Here is an 18,020-nt window from a genome sequence, read left to right on the forward strand (position 1 = left end):
TATGCTAAGGCCATAGTTACATTAATAATAATATATTAAGATTTATATGATGTTGCTTTTTATAAATAAATAAATATACCAAAACTGAAGGTCATTTTATTTTTTTTTGGCCCGCTACGGTTATAAAAATGCTAAACCTGGCCCTTCACAAAATTATGTTGGACGGGCCTGGCTTATAGTGCCCATACACGAGCACACAAGTGCGTTCGATCGGTATGAATTCGTTTGCCCATACACGACACACAAATCCATTTTGCGTCCGTTCTTCGCAGAGTTAACATGTGCGACAGGCAAGCGGAACATTTCTTGGAATTTATTTCTAATGTAGCATTTTTATCTATTTCATGGAATTTCGTTAATAAGTTATTCCAACTTTTATTTTTCTTACACTATGTATGTATATATATGAGCGCTTAGGCAAAAAGCGAAAACTTTGAAACTTTGATTTCTCGGTTTTTCATTTTTACGATTATTCTTAATTGGCGGGCAGGATAGAAAAAAAAACTAAACGTCCTATGGAATTAGGGCAAAGTTTATTATCATTGACATAAAATTATCTTATATTTAAACTAAAAAAAATATTAAGAAAAGTCAAGTTTTAACATATTTTTAAACAGCATAAAGTAAAATTCTTTTGATCAAAAGCCACTACTTATTAAATTTTTAATAAAATTTTAAATTTTATACTTTTTTTTGGAGTTTTTTTAGTTTAACTAGAAGATAAATTAATAAAAAATATGAATCTCTTTGAATTTTTTGTTTCCGATAGAAATTGCGACCTGCATCCTGGCCGCCGTCCGAAAAATGTACATGCGAGATGCATCGGGTAACAAAGATTTCGTATCCAAAAAATTTGTGAAAGATGTTCAAATATATAACTATAAAGCCTAGAAATTTCGCTTGAATCAATAATTTGTTTCCCTCCCAAAAAAATCCTGAAAAAAAAAAATTAGTTTTTTGGAGCCTCGAAAGCAGGCTCTCCCCTTAACTCTTGCCATTGTCCGCGATCTTCACTGTTCGGCGACACGAGAGAAATGAGATTTTGTGCGCCGACAACGCCATACACGATAAACATGTGCGCGCACCGATCGTAAAAAATCAAACATTTTCGCGAACATGGATCGGTACGCGAACAAGCCCATACACGATAAACCGCAAGCGCACACATACCGATCGAACGCACTTGTGTGCTCGTGTATGGGCGCTTTTAGGCGATTATAGCCGAGTTAACAACAGTGCGCCAGTCGTTTCTTCTTTTCGCTACGTGGCGCCAATTGGATATTCCAAGCGAAGCCTGGTCCTTCTCCACTTGGTCCTTCCAACGGAGTGGAGTTCTTCCTCTTCCTTTGCTTCCCCCGGCGGGTACTGGAGGTGGAGTGTTTTCGTCCATTCGGACAAACATGACCTAGCCAGCGTAGCCGCTGTCTTTTAATTCGCTGAACTATGTCAATGTCGTCTTATATCTCATACAGCTCATTGTTCAATCGAATGCGATATGCGCCGTGGCCAATGCGCAAAGGACCATAAATCTTTCGCAGAACTCAGCGTTTGAAAAACTACGCTACTCTCGTAGCATTTCATTTTACTCTTGCTACCGCTCTCACTTTGTCGGGAGCCGCAGCATAGCCTTAGCATAACAATGTAAAGTATGTGCTCTACTCTGCTCCGAGTTTTGTTAGGTAAAAAACTACTGCTACAGCTCCCGAATGTGTTTGTTGTTTTTTTTTTCTTTTTTGCTATTTTCTGGCATTTACAAGTATGGTACAAGTTGGTATATAAAAGAAAGTCGTTTATAAGTCAAGAGCGTAAGAAGCAGGGTAAGGACATAGGATACATTTTATCTCTTTATGCTAAAATTCAATACAGCTCATAAATACAAAAATTATATTTCAAATCATAAGCATTTGTTCAAAATTTATGTAACAATCATTTGAAAATTTTAGTCATTCAAAAATAGAAAGAAATAAGTAAAAATTTTCATTTCCAAACATGCTTAGTATATGGGTTATACTGATTTTGCTTCTTAACCAGGTAGTTTTTTATTTTAAGACGAGCCCGTCCGATATATTTAATATCACAACAAAAAATGGCATTGGAATTTTCATCGTCAAGGCACTGCGGATACTTTGCTAGATTATTGGTCAAGGACGCAAATGCATTCATAACAAACCAAACGCGATATCTAACGTAAAGATTAAGCGGAATAATTGGAGTGTTGATAAAAAGGTTTATTATAATTTTAGATATACAGAAATCTTTTTGATTCTTTGCAATATACATTGAAGTATGTATATGCGTACAATTTCAAACTGATTCTTCCTAAAAAATTATAAAATTACTAAATATTGGGAATGGTAGAATAGAACTGCAAATACGCAGTGCAATGGATTAAAAACTGGTACTGGTAATCAGTAGATGAATATTAACCACGTGTATTCCAAAGATAAAGGCGAGGTATCTAAACCTGATTTTTCCACGAAATTCGCATTTTTTTGTATAACTGACAAGAGCTACAGCGTCTAAAGTCAAAGCGATGCCATAAAATACCTCTGATCTGTAGGAATTTAAAGATAAAAAACCAAGATTGTAGTGTATTTTCTATGGAAAATTTTTGACATGCCTCGGTCCAGTTCTTAATGTTAATATGTAGGGCTAAAATTTTCAGGGAATTTTTTTTTGGGGTATTTCCAAGGAAATTTCGTGACGGGACCGAACAAAATTAATAATTCAAAAAAATAAAAACTCCCTAATGTATATAAAAAGGGGGAAAGTACATATATGTAGTTAAAATTAATTTCGAAAATTCATAGTAATTGAGTATTGTAATACATTTGGAATAGATGATGTTCTTCGTAATATAAAAATGGTAAATATTTTACATAATAAAAAAAATTTTATAATTTATTAAATTATTATCTAATTCACTTTATTAATACATTTCTTAAAATATTTGATTTTAGATTTATAAAGTCACTTGACGCAACAAGTGCCAAAATGATTTGCATAACATTTTTTTGTTTGAATTATTCAATTAATTCAAATATTATGACTGAAAATAGCAAAAAAGAAAAAAAAAATCGACAAACACATGCGGGAGCTGTAGCACATGAAAATTTTCATTAGCTCTGCTGTGCTACCGCTCCCAATTTTTTGCTACCGCTACGCCAGAGCATAGCGCAGAATTTAATTTTTTGCTCCCGCTCCAGCTATAGTTTTTTACCTAACAAAACTCGGAGCAGAGTAGAGCACATACTTTACAATGTTATGCTAAGGCTATGCTGTGGCTGTGTGTGACAAAGTGAGAGCGGTAGCGATAGCATAGCAATAATTTTAGAAATTTTGCTGCTACGGAGTAGTAAATGAGAACCCTGGTTCTATTATATTTAACACTATAATAAATGCGTCTTTATTCAGCCGATAATGTGATATGAATCTGTAAAGTAAGCGCGTAAAGTAACACATAAGTAAATACAGGATAAATTCTACTTACGATTCTCCTGGAGCATCAAGTGGGTTACTAAGATTCCTTAATATTTTACGTTTAATTCTTTAATTTTTTTCTTCCTCTAATAAAAGGGAAGCTAATATTGCCGAACTCATTTAAAATTTTATTCAAATTGCATTCACAATATTTGTCACATAAGTAAACAGCTGATTCGAATATTGGTTTTGCATATGTTCGAAAAGACGAAAATCCAATCAGATTCTGTGGCACCATTTTAAATCAGAATTGGTTTGCAATTCTGACAGCTAAGCAATTCTGTCTTGGATTTCACAACACCCCTGATTGAATATTTTCTTTGAAACATTTCTTGAATTGAAAATCGACAAATAAACTATGTTGTCAATTTTATTCTAATGTATTTTAGTACTTATATTTGCGGGGATGTGACTTTTTCCATCCATAAAATTTCAGAAATATATTCAATTTATGAATTTTAGCTTTTGAAATCGTCGCGAAAAGACGCTTGTAGGCAAGGCATGCTCGGGGAGATGTAATGGCGTCTGCTTTTATGAATGAATCGAATATGCGTTTTGAAAGAACGTTTGCGTTCATGAATGAAAATTTCGTTGTTGTGTAATGTACTATAAATTTTGACGTCGGCAATTTGGCTGCCATATTGGTTTCTGATGCTTTTCCAAACGATTGTTGTTTTTGTAGAACAATATTTGTAATTTTTGCGGGTGACATATCCACATGTGAACGCATGTAAGTATGTATGTTGTGTATGCATTGTTTGTGTGGGAATGTCGTATGCACATATTTACATGTCTACTCATATTGTAAGTATGTATGATGATTTTTGAGACTATTGTTGTTTTTCCAGAAGAATGTTTGTATTTTTTGATTTACATGCGTACGCATATTTTATTTGTGTGAGAATGTCATACGCACATACATACATATGTACATATGTGTGTACGTAAATCTAGAGAAGCGCGCGCTTTTTATATTACTGATAAATGATAATATCTTTATATGAAATTGATTTGTACTTGCATACATATCTGCAGGATAGATGCGTATGAAAGCTTTAAATGATAAGAGGTGTGACTTTATACATACATATATTATTATTGTAATACTCGTATATTATATTTTTAGAATATTACGATAATATTTCATATACATATGTATACGTATATAGCCGATATACATGCATACGAGATTATATAATATTATCAAAGATAAGAAATATTTAAAAAGCAGCTTTTATTTGGACATTATCTGCAAATATTACCATGAAAATAGCATAATTTAATAATAATGTTAACAATTTTGCATGAATTCACAAAACTTCGCAAAATTATATTCATATCAATTGATCTATCATATCATGTAAACGTATAAAACTATAAGCCAAAAGCCCAACAGGCGTCTGTAAAAGCAATGTATATTTCTGAGCATAATTTTCATTGAATTCTCAGCTCTGTTCACTCATTTCTGTTAAAATTTCTCCTACCGAACCAAAAGTGGTGAAATCCACTACTATGAATGGCTCTTGACAGTTTACACGCTTGTCCGTAGTTGAACCTTCTCCATATTATTCTCTGCCTATTCTGTGCACTTGACAAATTCAACATATTTCTAATTTGTCAAAATTTGAAATTTATCAAGCATTTGGTATTTTTTCTTATTGGCGTATTCACCACTTACGCGATTATAGTCGAGTTAACAACAGCGCGCCAGTCGTTTCTTCTTTTCGCTACGGGGCGCCAATTGGATATTCCAAGCGAAGCCAGGTCCTTCTCCACTTGGTCCTTCCAACGGAGTGGAGGTCTTCCTCTTCCTCTGCTTCCCCGGCGGGTACTGCGTCCAATACTTTCAGAGCTGGAGTGTTTTCGTCCATCCGGACAACATGACATAGCCAGCGTAGCCGCTGTCTTTTAATTCGCTGAACTATGTCAATGTCGTCGTATATCTCGTATAGCTCATCGTTCCATCGAATGAGATATTCGCCGTGGCCAATGCGCAAAGGACCATAAATCTTTGGCACAATCTTTCTGTCGAAAACTCGTAACGTCGACTCATCGGTTGCTGTCATCGTCCAAGCCTCTGCACCATATAGCAGGACGGGAATTATGAGCGACTTATAGAGTTTGGCTTTTGTTCGTCGAGAGAGGACTTTACTTTTCAATTGCCTACTCAGTCCAAAGTAGCACCTGTTGGCAAGAGCAATCCTGCGTTGGATTTCCAGGCTGACATTGTTGGTGGTGTTAATACTGGTTCCTAAATAGACGAAATTATCTACAACTTCAAAGTTATGACTGTCAACAGTGACGTGAGAGCCAAGTCGCGAGTGCGACGACTGTTTGTTTGACGACAGGTTTTGCCCTCGTTCACTGCCAGACCCATTTTTTGTGCTTCCTTGTCCAGCTTGGAGAAAGCAGAACTAACGGCGCGGGTGATGATGCCGATGATATCAATATCATCCTGACGGAGCTTTTGGTGTTGCTCAACGTCAGTTTACACAGCCGTATTAGTTTTGCGGCATAAACGCAGCTCCTTTTCGTGCTGTCGAAAACAGCTTTGAAATCGACGAAGAGGTGGTGTATGTCGATTCTCCTTTCACGGGTCTTTTCTAAAATTTGGCGCATGGTGAATATCTGGTCAGTTGTTGATTTGCCAGGTCTAAAGCCACACTGATAAGGTCCAATCAATTTGTTGACGGTGGGCTTTAATCTTTCACACAATACGCTCGATAGAACCTTATATGCGATGTTGAGGAGACTTATCCCACGGTAGTTGGCGCAGATTGTGGGGTCTCCTTTTTTATGGATTGGGCAGAGCACATTTAAATTCCAATCGTTGGGCAAGCTTTCGTCCGACCATATTTTAAAAGAAGCTGATGCATGCTCCTTATCAGCTCTTCGCCGCCGTGTTTGAATAGCTCGGCCGGCAATCCATCAGCCCCGCCGCTTTGTTGTTCTTACAGCGGGTAATTGCTTTTCGAACTTCTTCATTTTCGGGCAATGGAACGTCTGCTCCATCGTCATCGATTGGGGAATCGGGTTCGCCTTCTTCTGGTGTTGTACGTTCACTGCCATTCAGCAGGCTGGAGAAGTGTTCCCTCCATAATTTAAATATGCTCTGGGCATCGGTGACTAGATCACCTTTGGGGGTTCTACAAGAGTATGCTCCGGTCTTGAAACCTTCTGTAAGCCGCCGCATTTTTTTGTAGAATTTTCGAGCATTACCCCTGTCGGCCAGCTTATCAAGCTCTTCCCACAGTTCCCTTATACCGAGTTGTTGACGAGTGCTCTCAGAAAGCAGGAGTGCGAGCCGAGTAGAAAATCGTTCTGCTGTCTGTTGTGATTGCAGCTTCTCGACGGCGAACCTTCCTTGTGGTCGTTGACGTGCGTTTTTTGCTGCACAGAGGCGGGTGCGAATCTTGACTGCAACAAGATAGTGGTCCGAGTCGATGGTAGGACCTCGGAGCGTACGCACGTCTAGAACACTGGAGACGTGTCTCCGTCTATCACAACATGATCGATCTGGTTGGTGGCTTTTCGATCCGGAGACAGCCAGGTGGCTTGATGTATCTTCTTGTGCTGGAATCTAGTACCACAGATAACCATATTTCGGGACCCGGCGAAGACAATCAGCCTCAACCCATTTGGGGATGTTTCGTCGTGGAGGCTGAATTTACCGACCGTAGTGCCAAAGATACCTTCTTGCATTTTTTGTTAAAGTCGCCAAGCACGATTTTGACATCGTGGCGAGGCTAGCTCTCATAAGCGCGCTCCAAGCGCTCATTAAAGGCATCTTTGGTCACATCGTCCTTCTCTTCCGTCGGGGCGTGGGCGCAAATTAGCGATACGTTGAAGAACATCGCTTTGATGCGGATTGTGGCTAGAACCCCCAAAGGAATGAACATTCACCGGAGTGAATGTTAGTACTCGGCGACGGAGTCTCTCTCCCACCACGAATCCAACACCAAACTTGCGCTCCTTTATATGGCCACTGTAGTAAATGTCACAAGGACCTACTCGTCTCTGTCCCTGTCCCGTCCATCGCATTTCTTGGACGGCGGTGATGTCAGCCTTTATTTTCACGAGGACATCAACCAGCTGGGCAGCGGCACCTTCCCAATTAAGGGTTCGGACATTCCAGGTGTATGCCCTGATATCGTAGTCCTTATTTCGTTTGCCATGGTCGTCATCAAAAGGGGGGTCTCTCATCCGAGGCTTGTTGTTCCTTTTCATTGGGGGTGTTTTTTTACGTGGCGGCTCCCAAACCCAGCGCACAACCCTGCGGAAGGGATGTTTCGCCTTCGATCGGATGTTCTTAGGCTACCCAGAGGACACTTGGTCAAAGACCGGAAGTTGTGAGCTGCTTGAGCCATGTGTAAAAAATCGTTTCTGGTCACTCCCAAGTGAAGGGCGATCAGATAACTTTCCTCACTTGCGTGAACTTCTACACATGACTCCATCCTCCATTTGATATTCTGTGTCTGAAATAAAAAGCTCTTTTCTTTATAAGTTGTTAAGATGTCAAATGCTCTTGACAGTAGTGCTCGTTATGAATTAAATATCTGATTGTGCATCTTGTTGTGAAAATGGAAGATATTTTACATTTGTTATTATTGTTAAACGAAGATGAAAATTGTGAGAATAGGTCTCGCGCGCGGCATTTAAAATATTTACGCGACGATAGCAATCCATTTTCTTTGAGCGAGAATGCCTTTGCGCAAAAAGTTTTTATTAACTCGTGAAATTTGCCGCCGCCTATTTGATGAACTGGCCCCTCATGATAATCAGAAAACGTCACTACCTTTAACTGTAAGGGTTCTAGCAGCTTTGAACTTCTTTGGACACGGCTCATACCAGAAATGTGTAGGTAACAACGTCAACTTGACCATGAGTCAGTCGACTCTTTCGAGAAGTGTGCGGGCTGTAGCAAATCTTATTGTGAAGTGGGGAGGAGAAATAAAGTTTCCCAGTTCAACAGAGAAAGAAACTTTTATAAAAACGGGGCAAGTACTATTATAATACAAATAATAATATGCTAATTTGAGCTAATTTATTTGAAATATATTCCAGATTTTTTAGAAAATTTGGAGTAAAAAGCACCATATGAGCAATTGACTGCACGCATCAAATAATGTCGAACGTCCTCTTAATTTATATTTAAATAGAAAAGGATTCTACAGTATCAATGTTGAAGCAGTAAGTTTTTTGTTTGCATGCACATACATATGTACATATGTACTTATGTATATGCCAATGCAATTTTTGAATGTATCGTTTTTAGGTTTGCGATCACCGTTTATGTTTTACATTTGTAAATGCCAAATTTCCGGGTGCAACACATGACTCTGGAATTTGGGCAACTTCTGACCTACAAGAACATCCCATTCGTCAGCATGCTAATACGTCTGAGCAACAACGAAGAGAATCTTGGCTTCTTGGCGATCAAGGTTATCCTCTAGAACCGTGGCTTTTAACACCAGTGGGAACATCTAATACCCATAAAGAACAAAAATACAACAAATTACATGGTTTTGCAAGAAACTGCATAGAGAGAGCATTTGGTGTTTTAAAATCTCGCTTCAGATGTTTGGTGAAGCACCGAGTTCTGCATTATTCACACAAAACTTTCGCTTTGTTTGTTAGTACTTGCATAATATAATGACGAAAGCAGGCATTACGTTGAACCAAATAGATGACGGGGTTGCAGAAGATTTTGATTCTCCAATTAATGATTATACCTCTTCACAGTACATGCGCGAAGGTGAAAGAACAAGATGAAGATATATATCAACTCTTTAGTTATATATGTATATACAGAAGCCAATCCATATACATATGTACATACATATATAAATATTCTCACAACTCGAATTTCGAAATACACTACTTACTTGCATTATTTCTTTATTTATTTATCCTTTTTGTTGAAAGAAAACAAACAAATTTGTATTCCATTTTGTTTTTATTCTAAAACAAAAAAAAACAAACTTATTAAATTCAATAAATATTAATTAAATAAAAGTATTACACATAAGTTATTATTATTTTAATTAAACTTTAGAAATTATTTTACATTATTATTAGACGATTTTATTAGTTCCGTTATCAGTGGCGGATTTGCAATCCTAGCCGCTCTAGGCCCCAGGCCATGTGCCGCCCCTTTCTCGGCACCCATCATTATAGACTAAAGACATAATTCATGATTTTACTTTATTCCCACTTTTAATTGATTCAGAAAATTGTTTAACTAAAAGTTAGCGGATAGAGCTAGTTTATAATATTTTCCGAGATTTCAGGGATGATTGGACATTTAATTAAAACATTTAAAAATGGTTTTAGGTTTTGTTTTGTAAAACTCGTCTGCACTTAACCCTTCTGCTATGTTAGGAAAAAATTACACATAGTGTTTTGGGTCAATTTGACCCACTTATAAAAACTCCACTAATAACACTATTTTATTGAAAGAGTTCATATTTTTTATTTGAATCAAGTTAAGTGTATGTTAGTTGTAGAAAATAGTTGGGATATGTATGTTTTAGCCGCAATTTTCACAAACTAAGCTGCTGTGTTCCTTGCAAACAAATTTTTGGCACGTACTACAAACAGCTGAATATTTGTTCGAATTTTTTGTATGATGACAGAAGAAACATCGCTGTCGTTTTTTGGTGGATTCATTTCTTGCAGAAATATTAGAAGTAGACGCTTTTTCTGCAGATTTGGAGTTTTCTTGAATATTTTTTACTATATTCTTAGCAGCGATTCCTCGCGGCAGTCTCTCTCTGCGGACAATATTTGGTTGGACCATTTGCTTTCCCAGCTCTTCAAGAAAAAGTCTTCGCTTATAAAGCTTGTTGGTGTTCCATGAGGGATTTATCTCTGTCCATATTACGTATGCGTTGTATGCCGATATATCTAACATATTCGAAAAGAGGGCAACTGGCCAACGTTTGGTCTGACGTTTACATGTATAGTTAGTAACCAGCTGATCAAGCGCATCCACACCAGCTTTTGTTTTATTATAGTGAAGTATTATTTCAGTAGTTTTTCTGTCACCCTCATCAACAAGTGGAGAATGGTGAAGGGAGCTCAATGCTACAACAAGTTTATATTTTTTTGGGACGTACGATACAATAGTTACATTCTCCGTAAATAAAAATTTGCTTTCTAAAATGCTCTTTTCCTTCATGTCGGTAATTTCTCGTGGCAAAAAAAGCTTTTTTTTCCTCACTGTACCGACTAAAGTAATGTTCCTGCGAAGTAGCTGAACGGCGAGATTGTACGTCGTAAAAAAGTTATCGCAAGTAACAGTGTGACCTCTGGGAAGGGGTTCTGATAGGGATAGAACAACACGTTCACCTAAAAATATTTGTATAGAGACGGTTTATTTATACAGTACACAGGTTTGAGACATACAAAAAGCCAATTTATAAATGCATTACCTTGGTTCCTTTCCGGTTGCGTATTTCTTGCCCGTCCTAAATAAACTTCCATGTTCCAGGCATACTTGCTTTTTGAATCACATAGAGCCCATATTTTTAAGCCGTATTTTGCGGGCTTCGATGGAATGTACATACTGCCTGAAGCTGCAACGACCACGAAAAGGTACTAACTGCTCATCTATTGTTACATTTTCATGTAAGTGATAATATGACCTGAGCTGCCGATTCCATTGATCCCAAATGTTTCTTATAGGTGCTAATTTATCACGCTGTCTTCTCTCATCCCTGTCTGCAGCGGAGTCAAAACGAAGGCATCGTGATATGTTCTGCCATTATTTTCATCCCACAAATGAATTAGACTTTCATTGTGCGATTTGTATACTCCTGCTAAGATCTGCAATCCTATGTATGCTTCCATTCTATAAGGTCTATAATTTTCCAATTGTCTTCAAAAAACTGCAATCCTTTGATGTTGTTCATTTCTACCACTAAGCTTTTTATACTTGAGGGCAAGAAAATATCAAAAGAGGATTTTATATCTGTGACCATAGAAATAGTACACTTTGATGGGCCAGGACTTCGACATAAAATTTGATTTCGAGGAATTTTGCCTCTTGAAATTGGAAGTGGCTGATCATGCCATATTATGCTCTTATCTTTCGATAAAATATTTGGCAAATTGACTTCTTCTGTCGCATTGCTACCTTCAAAACCGACATCTACTTCACTTTCACTGGATGAAGTATTTGAATCGTCCGTTTCATTTTCTGCGATAGGTACAAAGTCTTCATCGCCATCACTTTCGTCGAAAATATCCTCAGCATCAGAATTAATAATTTGGTGTATTTCTCAACTTCAATACTTATGCCCGGTTTCACAGTCCATACTTAAGTTGTGCCTAAATAAAATCTTAGCTAAGTATTGTTGCAAACTGAGTGGTCGTTTGCGTTTCACAGTCAATGCTCAATTTCTATAAAATTTTATTATGATATATGGTAACGTTATGGGCATCATATGTTTTATAAACGTCATTCATAAAAATATGTTTGAAATATTTAAATTATAACAGACAATACATAAATTTGCGAGGAAAATTATATCAAAAATTGATGAAAACAACAAAAGAACCCCAAATTTCATCACTAGCGAGTCGGAACACCTATGGGAACTGAAGGAAAAGTATAAGCTGTTATTGAGTGCAAACGAACGGACACTTGCCCTACGCTACGAAAGATGTCGCTGAAAATTCAAAGCAAATTCAAAACAAAAATCAGTTGTTATTTAAGCACTGCTTAAGTCTCCCCTTTTCAGTACTTAAGCATTACATAGGTATGAACTGTAAAACAATATTTTCCTGTTTTATCTTAAGTACAACATAAGTATGGACTGTGAAACCGGGCCTTAGTTTCTTTTCAAAAATAAAAATATAAAAATGTGTAACAGCAACATAAACATAGTAAATTAAATAACTTGACTTACTTTCTTCCCTTGGGACATTGTAGAAATATATATGTATGTATTTAGGAATCACTTTCTTTATAAAAACTTTGATAAGCTCCTTACTGCGCAACAAAAAATTACTAACTAAGCAAACAATCGACACTTTCTCTTTGCACAGGTGCATAAAACGGGAGTTCCCCTTTTTCGAAAAGGCTATAAATTTATCGAGAATATACAAACATAGAGCTGTGCAAAATAAACTCGATTTCCGATAACTAGCTTTCTTTGTCGGCGTTTGTGATCGAGTGATGTAATAATAAACGGCAAAATGTTTCAAAGTACTAGGTGGGTCAAATTGACCCAACAACGTAATAAGTGTAATGAAATTACATTTGGCATCCTCCAGCAACATAAAAACAGATATTATTTTAATTTACATATTTATCTTTTCCTATTACTGCAGTTAACAAATAGAAGAAGAAACAATACAATACGACTAGACTAACCCGCGAATTTCGACGAGTTTTACTGAAAATTGGGTCAAATTCACCCAAACATAGCAGAAGGGTTAAGCGCAGCAAAACCATTAATCAAATCTTAGCAATCCAATTTGCTTAAAAATCAGCTTCTATGTTAAGCAAAGCAAGATCGTTTAACCTCTGCTCCGTCATTGTTGTGCGTAAATAGTTTTTCACTCTCCGCAAACAAGAAAACGATCTTTCTCCAGTACAGTTACTGGCAGGTGTAAACACACACATACGAAGAGCAACATCCACGTTTGGGTAAATGGTTTGAAGACCTTCGGTGCGTAACCATTTCAACAAACTGACTGCACTCTTTCGCTCCTCATTTTTTATGCTGCAGTGAGAACGAAAAGGAAGACATTCTTCTGTAAAATCGCCTTCTAAGTAGGTAGAATAAATCATTTGCGATGCCTTGGCCTTATCTTCGACTTCTGAGATGTTTAGATTCGCCAGGTTGGTAATAAAGTAAAATTTATTGTAGAGTAATTTATAAGCATCCCGACGTCTTTTCAGTTCTTCTGACAATTTATCAATTACTACTAAAAAAAGTATTTAATCTAAAATTTTCACGGCCATTTTTTTGTTGCATCTCTTCACCTGTATTTGTCTCGCCAGGAAGCAGCTTACGCTTTCGATTGCGTCGAAAATCTTTTTCGTATTCCTGTACGAAGGACAGATTTTTCGCAGAACAGATAATTTGTGAGTAGGCGAATTCTCATGAGTTGACACTTGATGATATGAATTTTTCCAGTCATTGAAACCTTCTTTTTTGTCGAACTGACTCTCCCCGCCATTAAAAAGCAAACAAAGACCACAAAAAACACATCTAGTACTTTTGGAATAAATTAGCCACTTTCGCGGAACTTTTTCACCATTGAGAAGCTGACGTTCGAATAAATGTCTCGACAACTGTCGCGCTTTATCTTTGTAAATGCGCTCACTCTTGGGAAAATCATTTTGGATGTTTTGATTGGCTCCGTTCTTACAAATGTGATCACACGTGAACTCGTCGATTGTCCATTTAGCTGAATCGTCATTGATTTCGTAGAGCTCCTGGTCCGGAGGATTGGCCTGCACTCCTACTCCTGCCACTCCTGGTACGAGTGGGATATCTTCGGCTTGTTCTTTTGATATACTTGCCACATTGATCAAAGTATTTTCAGTTGAAGACACTTTAGACACTGCAGAATCATCAGTTGACGGAACGCCACTACTACTTAGAACGTCGAGTGTTGGGTCAATAATAGGATCTTGAATATCTGTAGATGGTTTTCCAAAGAAATCGTCTAATTTCCGCGTTTTTGTAATCGTATCCTTTTGTTTATCATCTTTCAGCGATGGGTCGCGGGGTCACAGCGGCGCGACGCCCCGCACGCGCGTCCGCACGAGCTTGACTGACACGCGCGTAATAACAATAGGTTAGGTACCTAAGTACCTATCCTTCCTAGATACTTTATATGTACGATGTAGGAAATTATTTATATGTACTTTGATACGCAAAAATAGTGATTTAGGAGGATTATATAAGCATACGGTTAAGATACTTTGATTCAGTGATTTTTTTGGCACGATTTGCCGCCCTTAATATCTGGCCGCCCTAGGCCCGGGCCTACTGGGCCTTAGAGCAATTCCGCCACTGTCCGTTATAGAATTAGTTAGGCCTTGAATGGCTTGCATCGTTTCACGATGCTCCCGTCGCCTCTCCTCTTCAGCAGCATTCCTTTTTGGTATATCAGCTTCAAAGTGCTGATGAGCTTATTTCGTGCACTTCGTGATAGTACCGAAGTTGAAGCATCCTTAAAAGAAAAAACGTAATAAGAAATTGCAAAAAAATGTATATATTTTGTAATTATATCATAATGAAAACTTACCTGGTTTTCCAAGCTAAGATATGTAGATGGTGTCGATGGACTTGCTGGATGGTGTTCGGGATTTGGGGTTGCTTCTACCTGACTGCATAATTGCAGAGGACTAGCCGTGGGTGATGAAATTGCGCATTCAACCGTTTGCTCAATTGGCATTAAACCAAGGCTTTGTACATTTTTTATCTCATCTACAGCAGCCGAACCAAATGTAGACAAAGCCATTTCTTCAAAGTCCGTCATCGGCTTGGAACTTGGACCTCCACATGTGCGCCTTTGATTCATTTTCAACCGCCTTGCACGAGTGCACAATTGGTTTTTCCAAACGCCTAACGTCTACAAATTAACACAATATAATAAATAAACGAATATTTGTATCAACATAAACTAAAATGTTACCTCTTTCCATTTTGCAGCACTTCGTATTGGTCCTCTGCACGAATTAAGTTCATCTGCCAGCTCTCGCCATAACTCCTTCATTCGTTGAGGCGTTTTTGGGCAATTTATCCCCGTACACATTTCTGGGTGTGCTTTGGCAAAATAAAACATATGCCTCCAGCTGCTCGTGCGTAGCTCTATATTGTTTTGGTTTACTATCAAATAAAAGTTAAATTATAAATCTCGTTAATAATTAAAATTTGAAAACTTACGTTGCAAAACAGTCCATTTTAACGAACAATTTGAATAGATATCAACTGTCTCTATTTACATTATTTTGTTCACCGCACGTGTGGGGAAAAGCTTTACGAATTGAAGCTTTTACTTTTATAATACCTGAGACAGACATGTAGTAACAATACCATAGTAAAGGTATCATGGTACAGTAGAGGCCCGCTAATCCGGATCAATTAAAACCGGCCCCTATCCGGAATATAAGGAAATCCGGATTACCAAAGACATATCAGAACTACATATGTATTATGAAAAAATATTTATAAAATCTGTTTGTTTATTATAACAAATAATACACATGTTCCAAAAAAAAACAAAAAAAAAACTTAAACCAATAAAGCATAAAAGCGAATGTAGTGAATAATAAACATGTGATCCGGATTAGAGAATACGGATAGAGAATTTCGGTCCGGATTACAAGGGACATAATAGACATTTTGAGTTTTTTAACCCTCTCCGGATTATAGTGGAATCCGGATTAAGCCATGTCCGGATTAGCGCGCCTCTACTGTATTCTGTTTACTACGTTGGTGACACACATGGCAATGTAGTAAACTGAAATACTATCTTTGTTTCATAGGCATTAAATATTTCAAAAAAAATGTAAACAATAAATATGTAGATGTGTGTTATGGAGAAAATAAGTATAATTATTTCAAATACTGTAAAGTTAATCTATTTTCATCGCGAAAAAGCGATTTGGTTAAAGTCTCTCTAGAATCCTCACATAAAAGGAGGCATTGTCTGCTTTTCCGGAAGAAAACTTTTGAAAAATATTTTGTTTTCTATTTCAATAATTAATTTTTTAAGTCATTTTGACGGATTATTTCGAAGAGCTTTTGTGTAAAAGCTTTTAGCAAAGTTTGTTACCTGCTTTTTAGCTGTGTTTATACAAATACCACAATGAAACATCATAGTATTGTTACCAGCAAAATACTACATTGCTCATATGGTATTTTACTGGTATTTGGTGACACACATATGGTATTTGTACCATATATGGTATTGTTACTACATGTCTGTCTCAGGTATAAGATAGCCACAGAATACCAAAAAATTTTTCGCTTGATAAATATTTCATTTAATTTTCAATATTTAAAATTAATTTGTCAAGTGCACAGGGATGTTAATATCTATTTGCTTAATTCTCCTGTGGCAAGTAGGACTATTGGCTATACTAATACAACCTTGGTTGTCTTCAAAAATATCTATTGGACCATTTAATTTTAATTTATTTTCATTTATTAATAACTTTAGCCACAATGCTTCTCTTACACCTTCGAATAAAGCCATATATTCGGCTCGGTAGTTGAAGCAGCAACTGATTTTTGTTTCATAGTACTCCAGGAAATTGAACAATTTCCAAACATTTTAAATATACATATATCCTGTAGTACTCCTTCTATCAGTCTCATTGCCAGCCCAATCAGAATCGACATACCCCATAAGAATATTATTTACTTTAAAATTCCTTTTGAATGATAAATAGCTTTATTTAGTTTACATAATTTATTTCCATCGTACTGGGTTAAACCTTTTGGAATTTTCATATGAATTTCATCTTTTAAAGTTCCATTTAAAAATGCGGTTTTGACATCCATATGATGGATCAGTAAATTATATTGATTTGAGAATGCTAAAAGAAACCTAAAGCTAGAAATTCGTGCAACCGGTGCAAGGTTATCATCACAATCCATCATATATTCTTGGGTGAAGCCCCTGGCTACCAGTTTTGCCTTACATTTTAGTAAATTACCATTTTCGTCTTGCTTTAAACTAAAAATCCACTTTGCACTAAGTTATTATTATTATTTACAAAATGAGTATTTTAAGTTCATCTTGTATGGCTTTCTCCCACAAGGTTCTGTCATTGCGGAATTTTAATTTCCTTATTTGTATTGGGGATATCACTTAAACATATTTGGGCATTCAAAAGACATTTTTCCAAAAATCTGTATTACAATTTTGGTTTTTTTTTAATCCACCTCTCACTGCGTCTAACTTGTTCTTGATTTTCAATTTCTATTATGTTATCACCAGTTTCAACCACTTGATCGGTATACTCGAGACAAGTGGAATTTTTATTTAAGTTTTCACCAGATTCGATTCCATTGATTCACTAATTTCCTACAATGGAAAATCTGACTCTTCATTCTCTTCAATTAAAGAATCATTACTTTGGTTAAAATCATCATGTTTAACCGCAGAGTCATTTTCATTTAAAGTCATCTACATACTTATGTATATCTCTAGCTGTCATAAATTTTCTCGATTCCTCATTCCACAATTTATTGCCATTTGGCTCATACCCGACAGGTATAGTTTTGATCGATTTCTCGTCAAATTTTTGCTTTCGCACTTTATTTAGTGCATATACTGTCGACCCAAATATCTTTAGATATTTTAATATTTGCTTTTTTACGCCACATCTCATATGGTGTTTTCCTTATATTTTTTAAAGCTCTACTTGGGGACCTAATAACTATGTAAATACGTTGCTGTTAAACTAGCTTCACCCCAAAAACTTTTATTAAGTTTAGTACAGTTAATCATAGAGCGAGCTATTTCTGTGATTGTTTTAATCATCCGCTCTGCAACACCATTTAATT

At 36.6% G+C, this 18,020-nt stretch overlaps 2 protein-coding genes across 4 annotated transcripts in view; one reads left to right on the forward strand and one right to left on the reverse strand.

Moving 5' to 3' along the window:
* LOC120779703 (saccharopine dehydrogenase-like oxidoreductase) overlaps window positions 1–18,020 on the forward strand; it is a 93,738-nt gene that overhangs the window by 47,999 nt on the left and 27,719 nt on the right. The window lies entirely within an intron of this gene.
* LOC120779709 (piggyBac transposable element-derived protein 4-like) lies at window positions 9,765–12,462 on the reverse strand. Of its 3 annotated transcripts, none has more exons than XM_040112082.1 (3): window positions 12,393–12,462; window positions 10,914–11,712; window positions 9,765–10,830 (listed from the first exon to the last, which is right to left on the reverse strand). In XM_040112082.1, the coding sequence occupies exons 2-3, from the start codon at window positions 11,044–11,046 to the stop codon at window positions 10,010–10,012; spliced, it is 954 nt and encodes a 317-aa protein (XP_039968016.1). In that variant the 5' UTR covers window positions 11,047–11,712; window positions 12,393–12,462; the 3' UTR covers window positions 9,765–10,009. The 3 variants fall into 3 exon arrangements, with proteins under 3 accessions (XP_039968016.1, XP_039968024.1, XP_039968011.1); XM_040112090.1 differs by lacking the exon at window positions 12,393–12,462 and having other exon boundaries at window positions 10,914–11,057; window positions 11,127–11,797; XM_040112077.1 differs by lacking the exon at window positions 12,393–12,462 and having other exon boundaries at window positions 10,914–11,797.

The sequence above is a fragment of the Bactrocera tryoni genome, chromosome 1 (genome assembly GCF_016617805.1).
Source record: "Bactrocera tryoni isolate S06 chromosome 1, CSIRO_BtryS06_freeze2, whole genome shotgun sequence".
Classification (NCBI taxonomy): domain Eukaryota; kingdom Metazoa; phylum Arthropoda; class Insecta; order Diptera; family Tephritidae; genus Bactrocera; species Bactrocera tryoni.